The sequence below is a fragment of the Equus quagga genome, chromosome 2 (assembly GCF_021613505.1).
Source record: "Equus quagga isolate Etosha38 chromosome 2, UCLA_HA_Equagga_1.0, whole genome shotgun sequence".
Classification (NCBI taxonomy): domain Eukaryota; kingdom Metazoa; phylum Chordata; class Mammalia; order Perissodactyla; family Equidae; genus Equus; species Equus quagga.
The window spans coordinates 89,307,941-89,330,278 of NC_060268.1; the positions used below are offsets into that span (position 1 = coordinate 89,307,941).

At 44.9% G+C, this 22,338-nt stretch overlaps 1 protein-coding gene across 1 annotated transcript in view; it reads left to right on the forward strand.

Moving 5' to 3' along the window:
- AGBL1 (AGBL carboxypeptidase 1) overlaps window positions 1-22,338 on the forward strand; it is a 737,428-nt gene that overhangs the window by 126,088 nt on the left and 589,002 nt on the right. The window contains exon 7 of the mRNA XM_046654855.1: window positions 17,557-17,765. Within this exon, the coding sequence (XP_046510811.1) occupies window positions 17,557-17,765 (209 nt within the window). The remainder of the gene's footprint in view (window positions 1-17,556; window positions 17,766-22,338) is intronic.

Here is a 22,338-nt window from a genome sequence, read left to right on the forward strand (position 1 = left end):
AACTTAGAGTTGAGTGTCCTGATATACAGTGTACCTACCATGTCGAAAAATCTGAGTCACAAGCCAGTTATTAACTATGTCCATATGAAACATGATACGTGGGCCCAAGAGAAACCAATAGCCAGTGCAAATACCGACTAATTCAGGCTTAGAACATTTAGGCAGATTTTCAACACACTGGCAGTGCTTAACAAGCTGAGCATGCTCTGCTGGGGGCTCAGCTCTTCGAGTTTCTGACTTCTGCTCTCCCTTTAGAACTCAACTCAGACATCATTTCCTCTGAAAAAACCTTCCATGACTATAAGACCAGGTTGGATGCCGCTCGTCTATGCCCCCATCGGCTCTCCCGTCTCAGCATTGATTACCTGTATCGAAACTGCTGTTGTGTGTCTCTCTCAGCCGACTGCAAACTATTACAGGAAAGGGTCATCTTTGCTGAGCGTTGTATTACTTGCGTCAGCACAATAAAGAGCCTGAAATAAATATTTGTGGACTAAACTTGCAGATGAACAAATGACTTCTAATATTTACACGTGTAAAAATGGCAATACCACCCCCTACTACCTGAATCCAACATCCCATGCATCGAACATTTGTAGTTCTGATCTCTATTTCCTATACTAATAGACTCTTAGGGAACGGATAGCCTGCTGCCCTCCGCATTTAAGACAGGTTTTATTGTCCCATCAGAAGGATGTATTGGGTTATTTGCTGATTATGCTGAGCTGTCTACACAGACTTTTGTCTGGACCTTAGGTTCTTTATAACAGGAGATAGTTGGGTGAGAGGTTCTTTATGTTTTTTCTACCCTGAAATACTCAGCCCTAATGTTTACCAGGGTTTCTCAACCTTGACACTACTGCATTTTGGACCAGATAATTCTTTATTGCTGAGGACTATATTGTGCATTTCAGGATGTTTTAGCTGCATCCCTGGCCTTGACTCAGCAGATGCCAGTAGCATCCCCAGTTGTAATGAACAAAATTATCTCTAGACACTGACAAATGTCCCCTGGGAGGTCACAATCGCCTCCTGTTGAGAGTCACTGATGTACATTTGACCACACACATGAGCTGAAGCCCATTCAAGGTCAACTGACTCCTCCCCAAATACCTTTATTGGTATTTCATAGAAATGCCCTTTTTGCACAATTGATCTTAAAACTTCCCCAGTGCTGGCATCATTTCTATGGGTTCAGAAGAAGTAAGAAAGTCATTATGAACATGCAGAAATTACTTGGAAAGGAGCAAGTTCTAGAGATCTAGAGAATCTTAGAACAAGGAGGGCAAATAGGCTCCATTACAAGTGACAACTCATGTGTATGGGCAGAAGGATTCTGAGATCATATTTGAGCTCAGCAGGAAAGTGGGCTGTGTCTAAATAGCAGAGTCTGTCATGGATTTGGGGAGGAGCAGTAACAGCTCACCAGGCAATTGCCATCTTTGTTCCATCAGCCTAACCAAAATGAAGGCATGAAGGATCTGGGTGTGGATGGTACCACTCCACTTAGGCTGGGATTGCTCGGGGGGAGGCGGGGAGATGAATGTCGTGGAATTCTCTAGTGCTTTCTATTGTCTTCATGCATAGTTAAGACCTGACGTGGAATGTCTGTCAGTTTGGATCCCAGCTGAGTTCATGTCAGCTGAACTGAAATGCAGGAAGTCAATTTCTGTCTAAAATTCAAAATCTCACCTTCTGGCACTGATATCTGGGAGCATTTATGTGAGGCACATTAAAAGCACATTCTGGCCTTGATGCTTGCTTGTCAGTATAAAAGTTGGCTATTGTAGTAGATCTCTGTAATTGTGCTACAAAAGGAAAACATTCCCCAGTCAAAATAAAGCCAGAAGGACATCTCTGTTACCTTGGGGATGGTCAGTGTTCCTGTGACAGTAAACATGGGTGGGCTTGGGAATCTGAGGTCAACAAGGCCCTATCATGTTGTGGGTGGCTGGAGGCAATCCCCACCAGTAACAGGAAAAACAGGACTGAGGGATCTGGGAGACTTGGAATCCACCAAAATGTCACCACAAAAAGAAAGGGAAAGAGCTCCCAGGTCACGTTAGGAAGATTTTGTTATTTTCCCTCAGTCCTCTCTTCCCTCAAGTAGCTACTGCACAGGAAGCCAATGGAGGGCGGGTGGATGGCAGCAGCCGAGAAATGAACCGGAAGACATCTCTCACTTCTTTCCCTTCCTGAGCAACAGCAGCAAGAAGCTCGGAAGTTCGAAAGCCTCTTTTCCAATTGTCTCTGCATTTAGGATCCTAAAAATCATCGCTCATTCAAGGGTCCTTTTTGTGTGTCCTTGGGCTAGAATGGACTAATGCAAATCTCATACCTTTCATTGTATCACTTCCCCTCCTCTCTACTCACATATCCAACTTAAATTCGCCTGTAGTAAAGGTTTTGCCCTTTTATGCTTTATCCTATGCAAAAACACTTAGCTTTTTATTACTGAAACTTCATAAAGCTTTGATTAAGAAATAGTGCTTCTATTGCAGGCAATTTTTTTTCTCTAATCAAAACGTATTGTCCTTTGTCTCTATCCCGCTTGCTATCTGCCTCTCTTTCTCTCTCTCTTTCTATCTCTATCTCTGTCTCTTTTTCTTTTTTCAGCATCCTCTTCTCCTTTCCTTGTCGTGCCCTCCACCCCTCCCTCTTTCCTTTTGCTTCCTAACACCTCTTCCGTGAGCATTAGGTTGAAAGGCAGTTTGGGAAAATGGCAGCCTGGAAGCAGCCTATGAATGGGTGTGTGGTGGTGGGGTTATGCCAGATTGAAACCAGCTCCAGTGATCAATCTTCAGATAATGCCTTGGTAGTAACCTTCTTGCTCAGACTGAGAAGTTACACTTTTGCAACAAGCAAACACCTGACACACTTTCTGGTTCAGGCCCTAAATCTTCATAAGGGAATGATGGCTCTACTTCAGACTACTTTCCCACTGAAGAGCTTGCATTTAGAGGAGTCTGGAAGTTTGGATAAATTGGGGGATGGGGACGGTGTTGGGAATTAGAAAGTAAGTTAGTAAAGGAAGGGAGACAGAAAAGGAGGAAGGGAGAGATGCAAGAGAGCTAATGGGCAGTTTGGCAGGAAGATGAGACTTCTCACTTATCTTCCTAGTTAATGCTCTGGCTGGCTGGCTCACGGGACAGCCATCAGCCTGCTGCTAGGGGAGTAGAGGAAGGGAGGGCCTTCTAATGCCCAGAGCCCTGATCGTGCTCTCAGAGGTCGTCTACTGTGGCCTGGCAATCAGCAATGCGGTGACCAGAGAGCAAGATGGCTAGAGAGTTGCTCTATGGCAAAAAGTCAAAGAATAGGCCATTTTTTATTTTTCATTTTTGGTAAGGAAGATTGTTGCTGAACTAACATCTGTGCCAATCTTCCTCTATTTTGTATGTGGGATGCCACCACAGCATGGCTTGATGAGCACTGTGTAGGTCTGCACTGGGATCTGAATTTGCAAACCCCAGGCTGCCAAAGTGGAGCGCATGAACTTAACCACTGCACCACTGGGTCAAAGAATGGGCCATTTCTGGGGCGCACCAAACTGAGGCTTTTGTAGGAATTCTAGGAGCTCCAAGGAATTCTCAGAATGGCAGTTTATGTTTTAGGGTCATTGGCATTGTGATTCCTGTGATTTATGACCATACACAAGTAGCAGTGGGTCAGTGAAGCCCTCACAAGACTCATCTGTATAATCTGTGTTCCCACAGGGCCTGGGATCCATCCTCTTGGCTTCAGGGCCTCTGACCTGCCTGACAAGTATGGTACCCTAAGGTTCTGCCCACTTAGTGTATTTCCCCATCAGTTTCCAGAGGAGGGCTATGCAATCAGACTATTAGAGCTGGAAAAGACCATCACATGTGTTTAGTGCAGTGGTATTCAAATTTTTTTGTTTTTAAGTAGCGAGCTCAGAGCCCTGTCTGTCCATTTCCCATTGGTTCTCCCCCAAAGTGGCCTCTGAGACACATTTACAAAAATATAGGGCTCCTGGGAGTCAAGAAAACGATCCATCTTTTTTTAAATGGAAATATATTTGATATATAACATTGTGCAAATTTAACACATGCTGATTTGATACATTTATATATTGTAATATGATTGCCGTTATAGTGATAATTTGCACCTCTGTCACGTCACATAATTGCCATTTCTCTTTAGTGGTTGGAATAATTAAGATCGAGTCTCTAAGCAAGTTCGATGATTATATTACAGTATTGTTGTCTATATCCCAGAACACTGTTGGTCTTGTCCACCCCCTCTTCATTTTCACACGGGGAAACTGAAGGTCAGAGAGAGGGAATGACCCCCCAGATCTCTGAGACTTTGAGGGTTTCCTGTCCAGCTGACTCTGGCTCCTTCTTCAGGTCTCAGCACAAATATCTCTGTCAGGGGTCTTCTCTGAACACTACCCAACTCCCACCTCTGCCCAGCGTTAGTTTCCCTGTTAAACCTTTCCACAGAACCCTATATTTATATTTCTAAGAACTAACCATACTGCAGTCAATGATTCCTTATTTTTGCATGCACATATGTGTGCGTTGTCGTGTGTGTATGCATGTATTTTTCCTGCTGGGTGCAGCTCCGTGAGGTCCGGGCTCCCTACCATATCCCCCATACCTTGCATTGGGCTGTGCCCAGGGGAGTTGCTAACACGTTAATATTGACTAAGGAAGGATTCCAGTTTCCTGACTCAAGCCTCGTACATTCACTTTCGCTCTGCCTCAGTGAGGAGACCAGCCTCATTTCGTCCCTGGAAAGAATCATATTGTGGTATGACTACAGACCTGCTGTCTCTTCTTCCACCATAACTTCTGGAGAAGCTTACAGTATATTTCTGTGATGAGCTAAAAATCTGCTTCAAGTAATAGTGATAGATTTTTGCATTTGTCACACTGGGATGGACTGCTGTGATCGACTTTGTATGAATGCAGGATGGCAAGCTACATCCATCACACTGTTGGACTGAAATGACAACACAATGTCTGCCGTTTATTGAGTTCTTAGTGTGTCAGCCACTGTATATGTACATTTAGCCTATCAAGGAAGTGTTAGAACCCCCATTTTACAGGTGTAAGAACTGAGGCTTGGAAAGCTGAAGTTACGCACACAGCTCGCACAGGCTGCAGAGCTGACTGCAATCTCAGATGCCTGGGCCCTGAGCCCTTCAGTGCCAAGAAGAGATGAACAAGGGTCGGTTTATTTAGCCCAAAGAAGATAAGGCCAAAAGCTGAAAAGAAGATGAATAAATACTGTTTAAGTACTAAAAGGATTTTTTTGGGGTGGGAGTATCTGTCACTTTGTTTAGAAAAGAGCATTGTATGGTCCACCCCATATAAGCATCTGAATGGGACCTGGTGAGAGGTGCTCAACACACCAGCACGGCTGCGTGAGGGGCCAGAGTCTCTGCTGTGAGGCTGAGCATGAGGCGAGGCTGATGGATGATGGGGTGAGGGAGAGGAAGGAGAGAGGGATCAGAAGGGTTACAGAATCCTATTATGTCAAGCCACATTCGACTTGGCACATTGCATTTTTTTCTTGGCTCAAAGTTCAGTCCTCTCTGCCAAATACTTTTGTATTTCGCATTAGTGCATAAAACATTTTAAAAAGTTTGAGCTACAAGGATAGTTCCTGTCCCCCTTGTCCCCCTTCCCTGCCTGCTTTGTCAGACCCAGAGGCTGGGTGGGCTGACTGAGACTGGCCAGACAGCGGCACCTGTAGTTCCTCTTCCTGCCATGTGGTGGTGCTGTTCTTTTAGTTATCCGGGCCGCAGTGAGTCCAATATTTATTTTCGGTGAGTAATTTGTTTATCGGGAGGTTATTTTAATCTAATTTTGGCCATATTTGCTATTCCACACTATCTGTGCTTCCCAGCGTTAGCAGCTTGCATGTCTTGAAGGAAATTAGCTGAAGATGGTCTCGGAGGCATTTGCTCAGCCATTATTTAAGGGAGTTGGGAGGAGGCAGGGGGAGCAGAGCTCGGGGTTGGAAAAGCCGCCGGATTGTGTTGCATTCCCAGGGCTGTTAGCTGAGTGAGCTGGACTCACGGAGGGCCGGGAGCGTCCCGAGCAGCTTTTTGGAGGGCTGCCTCTGGTAAACAGCAGCAAATCCTGCAGGTACCTTTCCCCATCTCCCTCGGACCCTTCTGATAACCTGTATCTTCCCTGGCTTCTTGCCAAAGCCAAATCCTACACCACTTAAGGAAGATGCCCGTCTGCCTTCCCACGGTGGGCACGCATCCCTCATCCCACTGGTAATATGGTTTGTGAACTGTTTACTGCGAGTCCTCAAGGAAATGGGCAGGAGGGCGGGGAGTGGGAACAGAATCACTGTTCATTAGAGTGCCTTCAATGAATAATGATGGTGACTATTAATTACAGAGCACCGCACTTGCCAGGCATTTACATTCCCGTTTTATACACAAGGAAGGTGTAGTGAGGTGAGGTTAATGATCTTTCCCAAGGTCCCACAAATGATAAGTGGGATATAAAGTTTGAACTCAGTTATAACTGTCTCCGAAGCAGAAAACCTTCATATTTCAAAGATAATTCCCGCCCTCCATGTGGAGTCAGGTAAACCTGGACTCTGTTGGTGGGCTGTGTGACCTTAAGTTAGTGCTTTGTCATTGACTTCAGTTTGGTTTTCCAAAAATGGGAGAGCGGCCTAAGATGGGTAGTTTGAGAATTCTTTCGTAGAAGAACCTTTTTTAAAACAATGAAATCTTCTGAGGACATGACACATCTAAGGCAGACAAATTGGGAGCAGAAGCAGGAGAGGGCAGTGAATGACTCTTTCTCTTGGCACTTCCTCTTTCCCTTGACTGACACTGAGAAACTTCCATGGAAGTTCCAGGGCTCGAAGGAATCAAGTTTGAAAACCTCTGAAATGTTCTCCTGGGACGCTTTCAGAGTTTAGTCTGTTGTCTGAGATTATAAATTAAAGATGGGCGGATGCATCTTTTAGAAGGTTTGAAAAGTGTGCTCGGTTTTACTATGTGGTGGTCCTAAGGAGGAGCTAGTGAGGTTTGACTCAGAGAAAGATCCAAATGTTGTATTCCTCCTTGAGCCCTAGTCAAGTAACTTTGGAGTTTCTTGGGACTAAGAAGTGTAATTAAACTGAACCTAATTAAATGCGAAGGGTCAGCTTCCAGTGGGGATTATGATGGTTGGTAGTATGGGCAGGATGGTGAACCACCTTCCGAAAATGGCCAGGTATTCGGAGGCACCCACACGGGGTCTGACAGCTGTGGACGGTGATGTCGAGTTTTCCCTGACTGACACAAAACTGTTGGCTACCTAAAATATTGTTGTAATAAAATTGCAACCAATCCTGGTTGTTATACCCAAGTAGGATGTTGTCTTTTAACCAGATGATCCTGTTCTCTGGCACTGGTTTAAGACTGAGTTCCATCTCCAGGGCTTTCCCTCTGGCCTGATTATCTGCCTGTAGGTTTGAGCCATGATGTTGCTTTGACAACAGTGCAGACGTCTTCAAGGAGGCTCAGGGTCGTGGATGAAGGTGGCGTGTGTTTGCTAAAAGCTCAAACCTCTTACTCTCTGAAAGGGCAAGACCTGGTGGAGAACGATGTTTGCACAGTGGTCACAAAGCTGGCTCTCAGGAGACTGTGGATTCCAATTGGGGCTATAATGGGCATGTTCCTTAATGACTGTGCTGCAGATCTCTCACGGGTAAGGCAGGAAAATGATACCCTCCGAGGGTAATTAGTAAGATTTAAGCAAGGTGATGTGTTTATAGTGGGGGCACAGTGCTAGATCTTAGTAAATCTCTGTAAAGACCAACTCTCCTCTTACTATTGCCACCACTTGGAAAATCCTGGGAATTTCACGATGGGGTCATTCACGGGCATAAATCCTGTTGCAATGTAAATTCCTCTCCCAACATCTCCCTGAGCGTTGGGTGACACAGAGTTGTTTTCAGTGTCTGTCTTGCCTCTAGAAGCTTTTTCCATAAAAAGAGGAAGTAAATCAACAAATGCTGCGGATTCCATGCTTTGAGTGGGCCCAAACGCACTGATTTTGTTTTCATTCTAGGGAATCAGGGGTTAACATCCAGGAATGCTGAGCTCTAAATGCTGCAGATTTTAGACCTTGTATCATCCTGGCATAATGAATGACTGGCTATGGATTGACAAAGATAAAGTATCACAAAGATTTAAAGCGATAGACAAAAAGATAAACATCTTACGGCTCAGAAAGTGCACGGAAGCTTCTTCATCACATTCAGGATTGACGGTACAATTATTTGTCTATGTCAAGGTGAAAGTCAGGTGTTTCCTCCAGACTTCTAGTCATAGCAGTTTACAAAGCCCCTTTGCATTTATTATCTCATTTAATCTTCACTGTAGTTCTGCAAGATAGGTAAATATTTAACCATTCTATAGCGGTGGTTCTCAACATAAGCGATTTTGCTGCCAAGGGAACATTTAGCAAGGTCTGGAGACATTTCTGGTTGTCACATCCGTGGGGGTGGGGATGCTCCTGACATTTAGTGGGTGGAGACCAGGATGCTGCTAAACATCCTACAATGCACAAGGCAAACTCCCCCACCCCGCCCCCAACCAGAAATACTAGCCAGCCCCAAATGCCAATAGTATGAGGTTGAGAAACTAGAAACTGTTCGATAGAGAAAAATTAAGCCTCAAAGAGGTTGGCTGACTTGCCTAAGGTTGTGTAATATGTACTTGGCATATTGGGACTAAAATCTATCCTTTCATTTCACTACCAAAGGGTTTCAAATCTTTAATTTTTTTTAAAGATAGAGAACGGCTTAAAAAAATTCTTAAGTGAAATCCTTTGCAGCACCATTGCGTGTAAACAGATGATGGTGAGGCTGCCCTGGTGGCAGCGGGGGTTAGAGAGACCCCACCCAGCCTCTTCCTCAGCCCTTCCTCCTATCCCAGGGACACACAGTCTGGCAACCACTGCTCCCCTTACAGTGAGGCCCAGGGGACACCAGACCCCTCTTGGCATCCTCAGACCTTCCAGAGTTCCCTGGAGCCGTTACAATTTTTTGGGTATGGGATGCCAGCATCAAGTTGTGCTTTAGTAAGATGTGTTGGGCAATGGAGGAGAGCAGGAGGCATTGGGGCTGAGTAGGAGGCTGTTGCTGGCACAGTCCAGGTGGGAGGAGAGAGGACTGAAGGATCATGAGTGAAGGAACTGAGTTAACACGAGGAAGCGTAGGCTCGCAGTTCTGTGATTTGATAGTGATGTGCTATTGGGTGACAGAAGGCCGAAGGACAGCAGGCCAGGAGCTCGGGAGCGTATGCTCTTTGCCTTCCTCCGTGCATGCTCAAGGCCTGGAGGTGTAATGCAGCATGAACCAATTTGCACATGATGTTTGCAACCCCGCCGATCTGTTTTCCTGCAGTCCATACTGCTTGTCTGAACTCTGGCCAGAAGCAGGCAAGGCCACCGACAGACAGGTGTCTCACACATCAACCGACAGAGAAAGGCAGGTGGGGTTGGTCTCTGTTTTTCTCCTTCCTGGTGTAAATCCTGGCTTTCTTCTTTAAGTGTCATCTTGATGAGTTCACCTTGGAATCAGCAAAATGAAACCAGGTGGAAGGTTTTCTGCAGGGACCCAGAAGGGTTCATGGCTAGTCTTGGGACTTAGCAAGTGCTTCTTTCCCCACCAAGAATCTAGACTCAAAATAAAACTCTGGATGGGTAGGAAAACTCCTGGGAAAGTTTAGGTCCAGGGGAAACATAATCATTCCTAAGAGCTTTCTTGCAGAGATGCCAAAATAACAAAAAGGAGAGTGGGGAAATCTCAGCCTGACATGTCCCCCAGCTTTTGCACAACCCGCTGTCAGAGGGACAGGGGTCCCGCATTCTCCTACTGCTCTCCCGCCCTTTCTTCACTTGGCTTTAGCTCCCAGACTTTTGTTATTTGCACTCACCAACTTTGGGCTTTTCCACTTGCTGTGCTCTCAAGATTTCTAGAATTTTCTGCTCCCAGATCTCTGCATCTTGATTCCTTCCTACCATTCAAATCTCAGCACTAATGCCCCCTCCTCAAAGTCTTCCCTCACCACTCAAGCTAAAGTAGCTGCCCCACCTAGTCACTCTGTCATCACTGTTTTATTTCCACTGTAGCACTTGTCACGATACAAAATGACCTTATTTGTTTTTCTTTATGCCCTTTTGGATTTGCGTCTCCCCAACTCCCCCATGGTAATGCAAGCTCCTTAAAAGCAGAGACTTTTTCTATCTTGTTTCCTGCTGTATCCCCAGTGCCTACAACAGTGCCTGGCACATACTGGCACATAGTAGTTGCTAGACAAATGTTTGTTGACTGAATTAATGATGATGCATTGGGTTCTGGGTACCTGAGCATGGTTTTAGTTGATAATTTACCATGTGCCTAGCCACAGCAGGTTCTGGCTCTCAGGACAAAGTGTCTCTGCTTATTTGCATATGCACAGAAACCTCTCGAGTGATCACCTTTGGCTGGGAACCAACTCATTTTAGAGAATTTTCAAACTAGCAATATTGAAAAATTAATCATATTTCCTCAAATCTGAGATGTCATTGACTATAAGATGCACCATTTTTTATGTGCCACTAAGAATAAGAAAACGCTGCCAGTTATAATTGAAACACCATCATTGCTAAGAAGCACCTTAATTTTGGAAATGCTAAAATGTGAAAAAGTATCTGCGTTAGAACTGATAAAGTACAAGATGAGGCTGATCCATCATATGGCTGTGGAGTACTGAATAGGAGGAGTTTGGAGTCTGGAGTATGTCACTGCTAGTGGCCCCTTCTCCTGCAGCATCGCTGCCTAATGCCCTTCGTTAGACATTGCACACTCTAAGGATAAGAGGACACACAGGGCTGTGTAGAGGAAGAGGCCCATGTGAATTCTTCGGCTTTCTGAGAGTGAGGAAATTCCTGTGCTTTGGGACTGTATCTGTGGAAAGGTATTAGAATGAGTTGGTGATTCAAAAACAAATTGTAGATGATTCTAGATTTAGAACAATGCTAAGAAGGATAGTCTCTTGTCCTTCTTAGCCACTATTTCTGGAGCGTAGGAAAAGCATCTTTAATTTTATAAAGGCAGTCAATGGGAAAACAAGATTTGCTTGAAACCAAAATTTACTTATAGTCAAGTTTCCTGAAATGTATCTCTTCTACAGAGAGAAAAAATACCTGTAAGCTAATTCAATATCATTATTCTTATTTGAGCTAATGGGAATCGAGTATAATTTCCATTAGGATGACATGAAGATTAGTTATGTTTCAGCACATAGAAGGCTGCTCCTCCTTTGTGAGTGAGCCACTCCTGCAGCTGTGGGGAGGAAAGGGTGAGAGCTGAGTCACTCCTGCTCAAAGGCATTGCGCTCACCTTCTGGGCCTCACTTCTGGGCCGGCCTCATGGAGTCACTGGCTGGGTGTCAGGAAGGTTCCCAAACATTTCCTGCAGTGACCTAAAGAAGCAGAGGCCGTTTGTTTGGGCCTTTAAACTTTCTCCAGTTTCATTTTAAAAACCAACTCTCACCACAGTTTAGGGCCTGGGAGGGAGCAGAGAAGATGGGGGAGGGGGATGGGTAGAGGGGCCGAGCCAAGTTAAATTTGGCTGAAAGCCACTCCCATCAAGCACCTCAGGCCTCAGGTGTTCCTCCGCTTTCCATCCAATAGCCTTACAGAAACCTTCCTCAATTAGCTGGTTCTTGGGCTAACAGTTCAAGGTCTTTGTCTGGGTGCAAAAGCGTGTACAACTGTACTAACCAGCATCAACAGCATTGGGGATAACAACGTGGCATGTCAGCTTTGGAGGCAGATGGAGGAATCCATTTGAATCCTAGATCTGCCATTTATAAGCTCTATAGACTTAAATAAGTTGTTTAACTTCTCTCAGCCTCTGTCTTCATTTGTAAAAGGAGGAAAATAATGCTTATCTCAAGGCATTTCCATGAGATAAATGAGATAATCATGTAAAATGATTAGCCCAGTGCTGAACACACAGGAAACATTCAGCACATAAATACCCCATAATTGTAACGGGTGTTATGATGGCAAAGTAGGCAGCTCGTGGTTCGTGTGATATGATTCAGAAGTCTTGATGAAAGCCTGCGTGGTCCAGAAATATCTTCTAGATGGACACTGTGAAAAGGCCACCAAAATGATCTGTTGCAAAATGTAATGAGCATATTGCGTGCTGAAGTTAGGGTCACCATTACTTTGAATTTTAATAGTATCTCTGCTGGGGGAGTTCGAGAGTGGACTATTACAGGATTTGAGTGCTCTGGTTCAAAGTGGGTCTTCAATGTGGGGTCCTGATGGAGATCAGGCAACGTTTGTGATCTGACTGCTTAGGGTTGGGGAGACACAGTGAAGGGAGGGTTCAGGAGCAAACCTTGGAGAGTAAATGAGAGTTTGATAAGCCCAATTGAGCGGTCTTCTGTTTTGAGAAGGGGGCTACAGTCCTGAAAAGGACTAGCTGAATTGTCAACAGTTCACATGAGTGGATTTTCATGAAGTTCATGAAACAAATGATAAAGCTATTTAATTTTCCTGGGCAAGAATTTCTTGGGATAGTAATGTCCCAGTACCCTGTGTGACTAAAGATGATTTCTCTTCTCAGGAATGCTGGGGGCCTGGAATCCTTTTGTTTACTCTTAATCATACACACCTTATCAAAAGCAAGGGTGGGCTGTTAAGCACTTGCCCATTATCCACTAAGAGGATCTTAGAGCACTAACCAGTCTTCTAAAAAAGTTTTAGAGTAATGGGAACCAATAGAGGTAAATTTTGCCAGACAGGGAAACGATAAAGGTCTACACTATGGAGACTGTCTGTAAGGGCACCTGGGATAAAATGGGATATGATCGTCACTGTGTGTCTATGAGAGTGTTTCAGGACAGATAAGGGACAACATAAAACTGGTGGCCATTTTGGGATGAGAAGTCAATTACGTTACACGGGGATTGAAGAACTCTGATTATGAATTTTACTTATTTTGAAACTTTTCCTTGGGCTATTCCCGCTGGTGAAAGGTATGTGAAGTTTAGTAGTCCTCCTTATGGAGAAGGGAATTATCATTTATTGAGCATGTACTTTGTGCCAGGTGCTATGCTATGCATTTGTTCCTTATAACGGACTTGTAAGGTAGATGCTTTAATTATCTTTACCTTTTAAAATCTTGGTTTAATATTTGCAGATGATGGGAATATAGTTCAGATTGGCTAAGTAACTTAACCAAGGTTATACTGCTAGTAAACGGTAGCGCCAAAATTCAAATCTACGGCTATGTGACTCTGGAGCTCCTGTTCTTGCATGAGGCTGTCAAAAGGAATATGTTCATGTCCTGAGCATTTGGCATTTTGTTGTCCATAATAAGAGGGGGAAGTTGGGATGATAAATAGATGATGCTTCTCATAATGACAATTATAATAGGCAAGGTACTGGGCGCTTGTTATGTACCAGGCATCAAGCTATCCACTTTATATGTATTATTTAATTTTCTCAACAGCCCCGCCAGGAATGGATTGTTATTAGTTTCGTTCTTCAGATAAAGACAGAATGATGGAGCTGTGAAGTAACATGCTCAAGGCCACACAGCTAGAAAGTGGTCGAGCTCCTGGCCAGGTGCAAGGACTCCAGAAAGAAAGCCAGCAGCTGAAGGGTCTGCCCACAGAGCAGGCCCAGCTGGGCAGTGACGGGTACCTGAGTATGGGAAAGACAAGTTGAGAGGTCTGCGCTCACTTGTACATCTCATTCCTAGGGCTGTGTGGTCAAAGTGTCCAGCTCACTACTCTGCTGTATGTTCCCACATTTCCTCTGCTTTAGGGCATCGCTTGACCCTAAAAGGGGTGATGAAATTCCCAGATATGGGAAATAAAGAGTAGCGATGAGATTTACCTTTGGTATTGCCAAATAGGGGCAGAATAGTAGGCTGTTTAAAGTTATAATAATCTGGGTCCCCAAGCTTTTCTCCCAACAGCCTGTCATGGGCTGAAAATTCCGCCTGAAAAATTCAATCTTGGATTCTTGAAGGCATTTAGGCTTTCCTGTTTAGTAGACAAACATCTTTATGGAAATGATCATGATCTCAAATGCCTTCAGGGCTAGGCAGGTAACTCACTTTTGAAGGGGATGGGGTAAGACAAAAAAGGTGAGTTGGTTGCTATGGCAACCTGGAGCCTGCTTGCCCTGCCCACGGACATTTACAACATGGCGTGGCCAAAAGTCTCTAGACCTCCTGTCAAAGGGTAACCTAGTTTTTTCCTCCTAATTATCAAGGTTCATTGTAGAATATGTGGGGCGTAAAAACTACGGGAAAGGCTAAATGAGCAAAATCCTCCCCATCCACCGGAAGTATTATTAACATCTTGGTATATTCCCTTCCAGTTTTTTTTTTCCTTTTTGTCCGAGGGTAAAAATCCTCATCAGTGGCGTCTGCCCTAAAGAAAAACCTTTGAACCTCAGTGAAGAGATATCTAAGGTAAAAATAAGGATATTGCTAGATCACACTTCAGACTGAGAATTAGCTACTGATAAGACCCCGGGAAGATATAATCCGGAGAGAGAGGTACAAATAGTAGAATATAAGAGGGTAAATTGGGGGTGAGGACAAAAACAAGTTCGTGGATTTGCCAAAGGAAACTGACCAGAAACCATCTTGAGCAGGAGGCCTCCAGGGAGGGGCCGGCAGAGCAGGAGGCACCGGGAGCACCTTAAAGTTGGCCATATGGGTACGGGCTGGGGGCGAGTGTTAAATTAAAGCCCCTCAGAATTCCTCTCTGGCCATCCCACCTTCATCCTCCAATCTGTTTAAGATGAATCAATCTACTTAGGAAATTAAAAAAAAATTCAACGCCAGGAACTTTTTTTCCGGGAAGACCTTAGGAGGAGACTATTGATGTAAACAGAATAAAGTGAGCTGTCTGTTTTGAAGAGAGTTGGGGGACCTGGAGCCCTCCCCACCCCGCAACCCTGAGCTCGCCCCAAACAGTGTTTGAAACCCCACATTTTCTCCTCGCTACTTGGCCTCCCTCAGACGAGCGGTGTTTTCCTCTCACAACTTCTAGAACTCCTGCAAATCGCTGATCCGGGTGACCCTCATTTCATTCATTGGCTCTTCTCCACGTTCGCTCTTCCTCAGTTTGATAATCTCCTCTTGTCGGGTTTTAGATGCGTATTGACTTTTGCAGAACTCCCCGAGCCATTCTCAGAGAGATCGACTGATTTATGGTCGAGGGGGAAGGGGTTTAGCTATTTTAGATGTTAGTAAACATGACAGCTTGTTGAGGATTAACAGGAAATCATGAATAAAATCATTGGAATTTGATAAGGGATTTTTCTCTCAGACAATTAAAGGTTTTTTCCCATTATCTCCTCCCCCCCCCGCCCCCCAAAAAAGAGTAGAGGATGAAGGTCATTGGGATAATGCGTTATTAGTCTCATACCCTTAAAATAGATAAAAGACACAAGTCCTTAAGCCCTGACGGCCCGAGGGGCCTCTGTGAACTGTTCTTGCCATTTTGGCATCTTTTCAGCAGGCGATACTTTCCTTTAATACCTCCCTCTTAATCCTCAATTTTCTTTTAAACATCAGATATTGGATAGGCTGGAACCTCATTTAGGCAGTAAAGAACTCTAGTGCTTTGTGGCCGGGACCAGCCAAGGAGAGAAATATTTCTGATACAAAAGAATAATTCATTAAAGGAGATAATGAAGGCGATTTAAACCTTCCACAAACACTCGCCGGATGAATAAAGCTCGTCACTCCTCAGTTCAGGGTCATGGCTGAATGAAATGTTGTAAAAGGCAAAAAAAAAAAAAATAAACCAACTGCACAAATGGGTCAAAAATCTCAGTGGGGCTCAGTCAAGCCTGACAATTTACAATTTGACAAACAAGCAGGAAAAAAAAAAAAAAAAGAATTCCATTAATATTATGAGAAAACCCCTCTGGAATAAAGCATTAAATTTCCATGTTATTTTTTCATTCATGTGCGCTTACATGGTCTTAGGGAAAAATCTGACTTTGAGCTGAAATTTTGCTTATCCAATTATGGCTCAGGGGATCGCTCTCACACACACTTGGCCAGAAGTGCGTATTGTCCCATAAACCAGCATGAACAGTTTGGATAGAGGAGGATGCAGTAGTGAGAGGTCAGAGCTGCAAGAATTGGGCATTTGTGCCTGAGGGTCAGCCGATTAGAGTCCAGCAATGCGCCTCGTCCACAGGAGTGGAGATGACCAGGCGTCTACTGGATAGATCCGGACTGGTCGACATTTGTCCACCGACTCTGTAGCTTGAAGAATTTAACATGAAGAGTGGCACGTGTTAACTGTTGAGAGAGGTATCTTGGACTATTCTTTCCCCTTTGTTTCTTCAAAGAGAATTTAAGCTATTTCTTGGGGAAATTAAGAAATCATCCACTTATCTCATAAGATGGGTCTCATAGGAGGTCTCCACCAGGGTCATTCAACTAACAAAGAGAAATCCTGGTATTGAAGAGGTGAAGGGGACTGTAGAAACACTATTCCAGCTCTCCATCAAGTATAAGAAAGCCCCATGCTACATCCCTCCTGGGTGGATTTCCAACCTCTACCGGAACATTTGTAGTGCCCAGTTACTCACTGCCACATAGCTTCCATCCTCTGGTTGGATAGCATTGACCATGAGGAATTCCTTTCTTGGACTGAGGTAAATGCTTGATTATTCATAAACTGGCTTCCATTCTCTTTAGGAAAAACACCCAGTGTATCTCTTAACATGACAGCCTTTCAGATGCTATGTCTCACTCAGTGTCTTCTTCTCAACCTAAACCTTCTAGTTTGCTCAACTCAATGACAAAATCCTAAATCCACTGAGATTTAGGGAAGAAGGATGGAAATCTGGTGGAAATCACTCTCTCTCTCTCTTTCTTTCTCCCCACAATTATAATTTTTTTCTGAACTATTTGAGAATAACTTATAGACATTCACATACTCCAATTGTGAATTTCCTAGAAACAATGATATTCTTTTGTATAACCACAGTATATCAAAATCTAATATACATTAATAGAATACTATTAGTTAATCTACAGACCTTATTCAAGTTTTACCAAGTGCCTTTTGTAGCAAAAGAAAAAGATTGCTCTCTGGCCCAGGATATAAATTATAATTATGTGTCGTACTTACATATCATGACTTTTAGTCTCCTTTAGCTCAATTCCTTGGTCTTTTTTTCCTGTTATTTTTGCCTTTCATGACCTTGACATTTTTGAACAGTACAGATCAGATGTTTCATAGCAAGTCCGTCATTTTGGGTTTGCTGATTTTCCTCGTGGCTAAATTCAGGTTATCGTTTTTGGCAAGAATACCGTAGTTGATGCTGTGTCTTTCTCCGTGCATCGTATCTGGTGATGTTGACTTTGATCACTTTATGAAGGTGACATCTGCTAGTTTTCTCCACTGGAAGGTTATTACTGTTCCCTTTATAATTGATAAGTCTCTTGTGGGAGGTCCACTGAGACATTCTCAGGCAGGTGCGGCCAAGAGAATCTATGACTGATGTTGCCTTTTCCCATTGGTTTCAGAGTCTAACAGCCGCAGGGCAGTGAACAGAGGCTATGTTGTTGGCTTACTCAGGCTGCATCAGGACTGGCACAGCCATGACACGGCCAATACCTACGTGCTGATCCGCCGGGGGCTTCTGCTCTGCCTCAAGCACATTGCCGCCCTCCGGTCTGGCAGGGAGGCCTTCCTGGCGGCTCAGGGCATGGAGACCCTCTTCAGCACCACACAGGTATTCAGCCTTGGGATTACCTCTGCGGGTGGGGGATGTCTGGCTGATTTAGGAATCCTCCTGAACAGAGCTGGGAAAACCTCTGTAGGTTTCTTGCTGCCTGCCATGGGCAGATGTTGTGGATTCAAATCCACATTCATTCATTCTCTCATGCATTGATTGACTCATTTATTCAACACATACTTATTGGGTACACACTGTATGGTGCTGTGGCTGAGTGTTGACTCTAAAGCTAGAGAACCTGGATTCAAATCCTAACTCTGGCACCTACAGCTGTGACACTTTGGAGAAGTCACCCAACTTCTCTGGGCCTCAAGTTCCTTCTTCTTAAAAAAAAAAAAAGGAGGGGCCAACCCAGTGGTGCAGCAGTTAAGTGCCCACGTTCCGCTTTGGTGGCCCGGGGTTCGCCGGTTGGGATCCTGGGTGCGGACATGGCACCGCTTGGCAAGCCATGCTGTGGTAGGCGTCCCACGTATAAAGTAGAGGAAGATGGGCATGGATGTTAGCTCAGGGCCAGTCTTCCTCAGCAAAAAGACGAGGATTGGCAGCAGATGTTAGCTCAGGGCTAATCTTCCTCAAAAAAAAAAAAAAAGGAAATAAACTCTAGGTTGTTGTGTGGTCTAAGTTAATGTAGAAATGTTTTGTGCTTAGCAGATTGCTTGCCACGCCTTCACTGCTCTCTGAGTGTGAGCAGTTATTGGAATAATTACCACTGCATAATCTAGTGGTGAATATGACATCAAGACCTCTGATCTTGCGGGGCAAACATTGTAGCAGGGGAGTCAGACACTAAGGAAGCAAAGAATTTAATGAGGAAGATAATTTTATATTGTTCTGTGAAATCAATGGAGGGTGAAGGCCTACTGGGACTCCCGTGAGTGGAGGGAGAAGGTGTTCTGTTAGAGAGGGCAAGTCTCCTCTGAGCAGGTGACCCCTAAGCTGAGACCTGAATTATTGAAGGAGCTGGTCACACCGAGTTTAAGAGGAAGAATATCCCAGGCAAAGAGAATAGTACCTGTGAGGGCCGTTGCTTATCTGCGCCCCAGTGGAATATGTGTCTAGAGTTTCATGGATTTCAACCCAAAGAACAAATTCCTTGATTTCACTTGATCAGGGCTAATTTACACACCATCATGTGAGGCTACACACACCCTCTCTCCTTATGATGTGAACATCTCCCGAATACCCACCATCTGCTCACCCGCCTTCTCCGGGGGCCAAAGCAGCCATGTTTCATACGCATTCTGTTCCTTGCTGTCTTCATATTAGCCCGTCTCTGTACTCCCTTCCTCAGTCTCGTCGCTCTTCTCTGAATACGCTCCAGTTTTTCTCTACCTGAGTCCATCCGAGGTAATGAAGCAGTCAACGAGAGCGCGGTTTTCCAACCGTGGTATCTGTAGACTTTTCCCATTAAAAAAAATAGCCTTTTTTTTGCTCCCTCTAAACAATAACATAATACTGTGCTGCAAACCAATATCTAATTTTCTATCTGCTGTCACCTCTGGGTTTCTCTCCATCATTATAGCTTTCAGAGTTTCTCCGTCATGAAATAGCTGCATTTTACATTCTATTCCTCTGGATGAGGAAGTGCTTTGAATTTTTGGAAGCTTCCCCTTACTTTATAAGCTTGTGTCCCCCACGTCTCTAATCTCTCCCAGTCTTAGTGACACAGCCTCCTGCACTGTTGATGCCCCGCAGCCCCCTACCCCGGCTCGTGGCTTCAGCCGGTTCCTCCGCCTTGTGCATTATTGGTTGTTTCTCTGTTCTGTGTTACAAAAAACAATTAGAAGGGCAATGAAGGAAGAAGATGGTGATCCCAGAGGTACTTGTCTATGGTAAGAAGAGGTGGAGAAAATACCAAGTGAAGCCCAGGCAGGAAAGGGGCTGTGAGTCCAGAAGCAGGATCTTAGAAGCTGTTCACAGCAGGTCAATGAAGACCTTAACTGCTCCACTAAGCAAATTTATGACAAGCTTCCAGCCTCCAATTACTGTGGGGAATGGAAGCAGGGTGTGAGCGGAGGCAGGATGTGCACCTGTGCCAGGTTTCCCCGGCCTGAAGAGCCTCCAGCACCTGGCTATGTGCACAGATGCCACTGCAGCTGTGCTGGAGTGTGAGCTGCCCATCAATCCTCTCCCCTCTTCTGCCAGAGAAGGCTTGTGAATGCAGGATGGCCAACTTGGGAACCTTGGATCTGGTGATGTCATTTCAGTGGCTATTTGTCAATTATAGTGATGATGATGATGATGGTGATGCTGCTGCAGCTGATGGTGATGACAAAGATGGTGATGACAATGATAACGAAGGAGGAGGAGGAGGAGGAGGAGGCAGAGGAGGAGATGAGATTTGTATTGAGTGCCTACTCTGACCTAGGGCTGGCTTAACAGTTTACACAGACTTTCTGATTTCAACGTTTTAGAAGATTTGAAACCAGTGGTCTTTCTCAAAAGGCCATGCTTCTGTGCACTGCACCCGTGGTTCTCCAAGTTGAGTGGGCGTCAGAGTCCCCTGGAAGGCTGCAAGGGCCCCATCCTCAGAGTTTCTGATTTGGTAGGTCTGAGGTGGAGCCTGAGAATTTGCACTTCTAACAAGTTCCTGAGTGCTGCTGATGCTGCTGGTCTGGGGACCACAATTGAAAACCAGTGTCCTGTACTATTTTTACTTGTGTTTATGATGTAGTTACAAACCTACTGGGCATGAAATTGACTGAGAAAGAGCTATTTTTGAGTCCTTCCCACAGCCTCTGCCCAATATATTCTTTCTTTTTTTTGAGGAAGATTAGCCCTGGGCTAACTTCTGCCAATCCTCTGCTTTTTTCTTGCCAAGGAAGACTGGCCCTGAGCTAACATCCATGCCCATCTTCCTCGACATTATATGTGGGATGCCTACAACAGCATGGCTTGCCAAGTGGTGCCATGTCTGCCCCTGGGGTCCGAACTGGCGAACCTGGGGCCACCGAAGTGAAACGTGCGCACTTAACCGCTGCGCCACCGGACGGCCCTGCCCATTATATTCTTCTTTGCCTTTCTGCTGAGGCCGCTGCCTGCAGTCTTTCGCTCTCAATGACTCCACCTCTTTGTTTCCTGGGTCTCACATTCTTGCACAGACCCTCTAAGCATCGCTTAAACATTCAAGGATCAGATTGTCCGTAATGCAGTGAGGGTGCTATGTAATTTTGTTGGAGCTTTGTATGAGGAAGGAGGAAGAAGAATGACAAGTTGAATGTAAGGTCAAAAAAGAATCCCTGCAAGGATGCCCTGAAACAGTTTGAGATAGTTATCAATTTGGAGAAATGGGTAATTGCAGATGGAACCAACTTGTATGACATAACGTGGTAAAGAGGCCACACTTTGGAGGTGGAACAGCTTAAGAGACCTGAAAAGTTTCTAAAATTGGTGGCTTTCAAACTTGAGCATGCATCAGATTTACCCAGAGGGCTTGTTAATGCACAGATTGCTAGACCCCTCTCCCAGAGTTTCTAATTAGTAGGCCTGAGTTGAGATACAAGATTCTGCATTTGTAACAAGTCCTTAGGTGATGTTAATGCTACTGGTCCGGGCACTTCACTTTGAGAACCACTACAATAAGCAGTGATGGCCTTTGAAAAGTTGAACCTACTGCCATAGGCTCAGAAAGAGCTGCAGGCCAAGCCTTTCTTCCTCAAGACCCTTTTTGTCCACAGGACCAGTTACCCCAGCATTGTGAATCTGTGGAAGGAAAGACTGAATCTTAAGGGAAATGTCACCCAGTTAGAATCAGGAGCTAGATATGCTCGAGGTCAGATCGACCTGAGATCATTTATGATTTATTCAGTGTTTCCTGAGCTCCTGCTTTGTGAAAGTTCTTGGGGTTAGGTTATATAGGGAGCTCAGAGATGGTGATAAAGTTCCCATCCTCCTCAGAAAGCTTACCATCTTATAGGGAAAACCAGGATAGGTGTAGTACAGGTAGCAGGTGGGATGTAAGAGTGGCATTGGTAAAGCCACACAGAGGAAGGAGAGCAACACTTGGTCTTGGCTGACCAGAGAAGGCTTCAAGAAGGAAGTCATTGAATTTGGGCCAAGCCAGGAGAACACCCTGAAAAGCCTGAGAGAAACAACTTGGTTCATGCACTGCCCAGGGAAGTGAAAGGAGATATCCAGGAGGTAAAGATGGGAGAGAAAAGCAGTACAGAACTGGTGGGACAGCTAAGACATTTTGGAGGGTCAGGCAGAAGGAAAGACCTGGGCAAGAATGAACCGGAAGGTCCCAAACTGAGGGTGTTTCGTGTAAGACATTTCTAAATTGAAGCTACACCACATCTGTTCTGGACCTTAGAATTTGCCCATCTATGTCCAAAGCGTTTCTGGAGAGAGAGGAAGGAGCAGGGCTACTGCCAACTGTGGTCAAAGAGAGGCTCCCCAAGCCGAAACCTGAATGACAAGGAAGAACCAGTAACCTGGCCATGAGGGATCCAGGGAGGAAAAAGAAGGCAAATGCTAAGGCCCTCAGGTAGGGGGGTGGGGTCGGGAGTGGGCAAGCCTGAGAAATGGGGAAGCTGGTGTGGCAGAACCGTGATGAGGAAGAGTGGGAGGC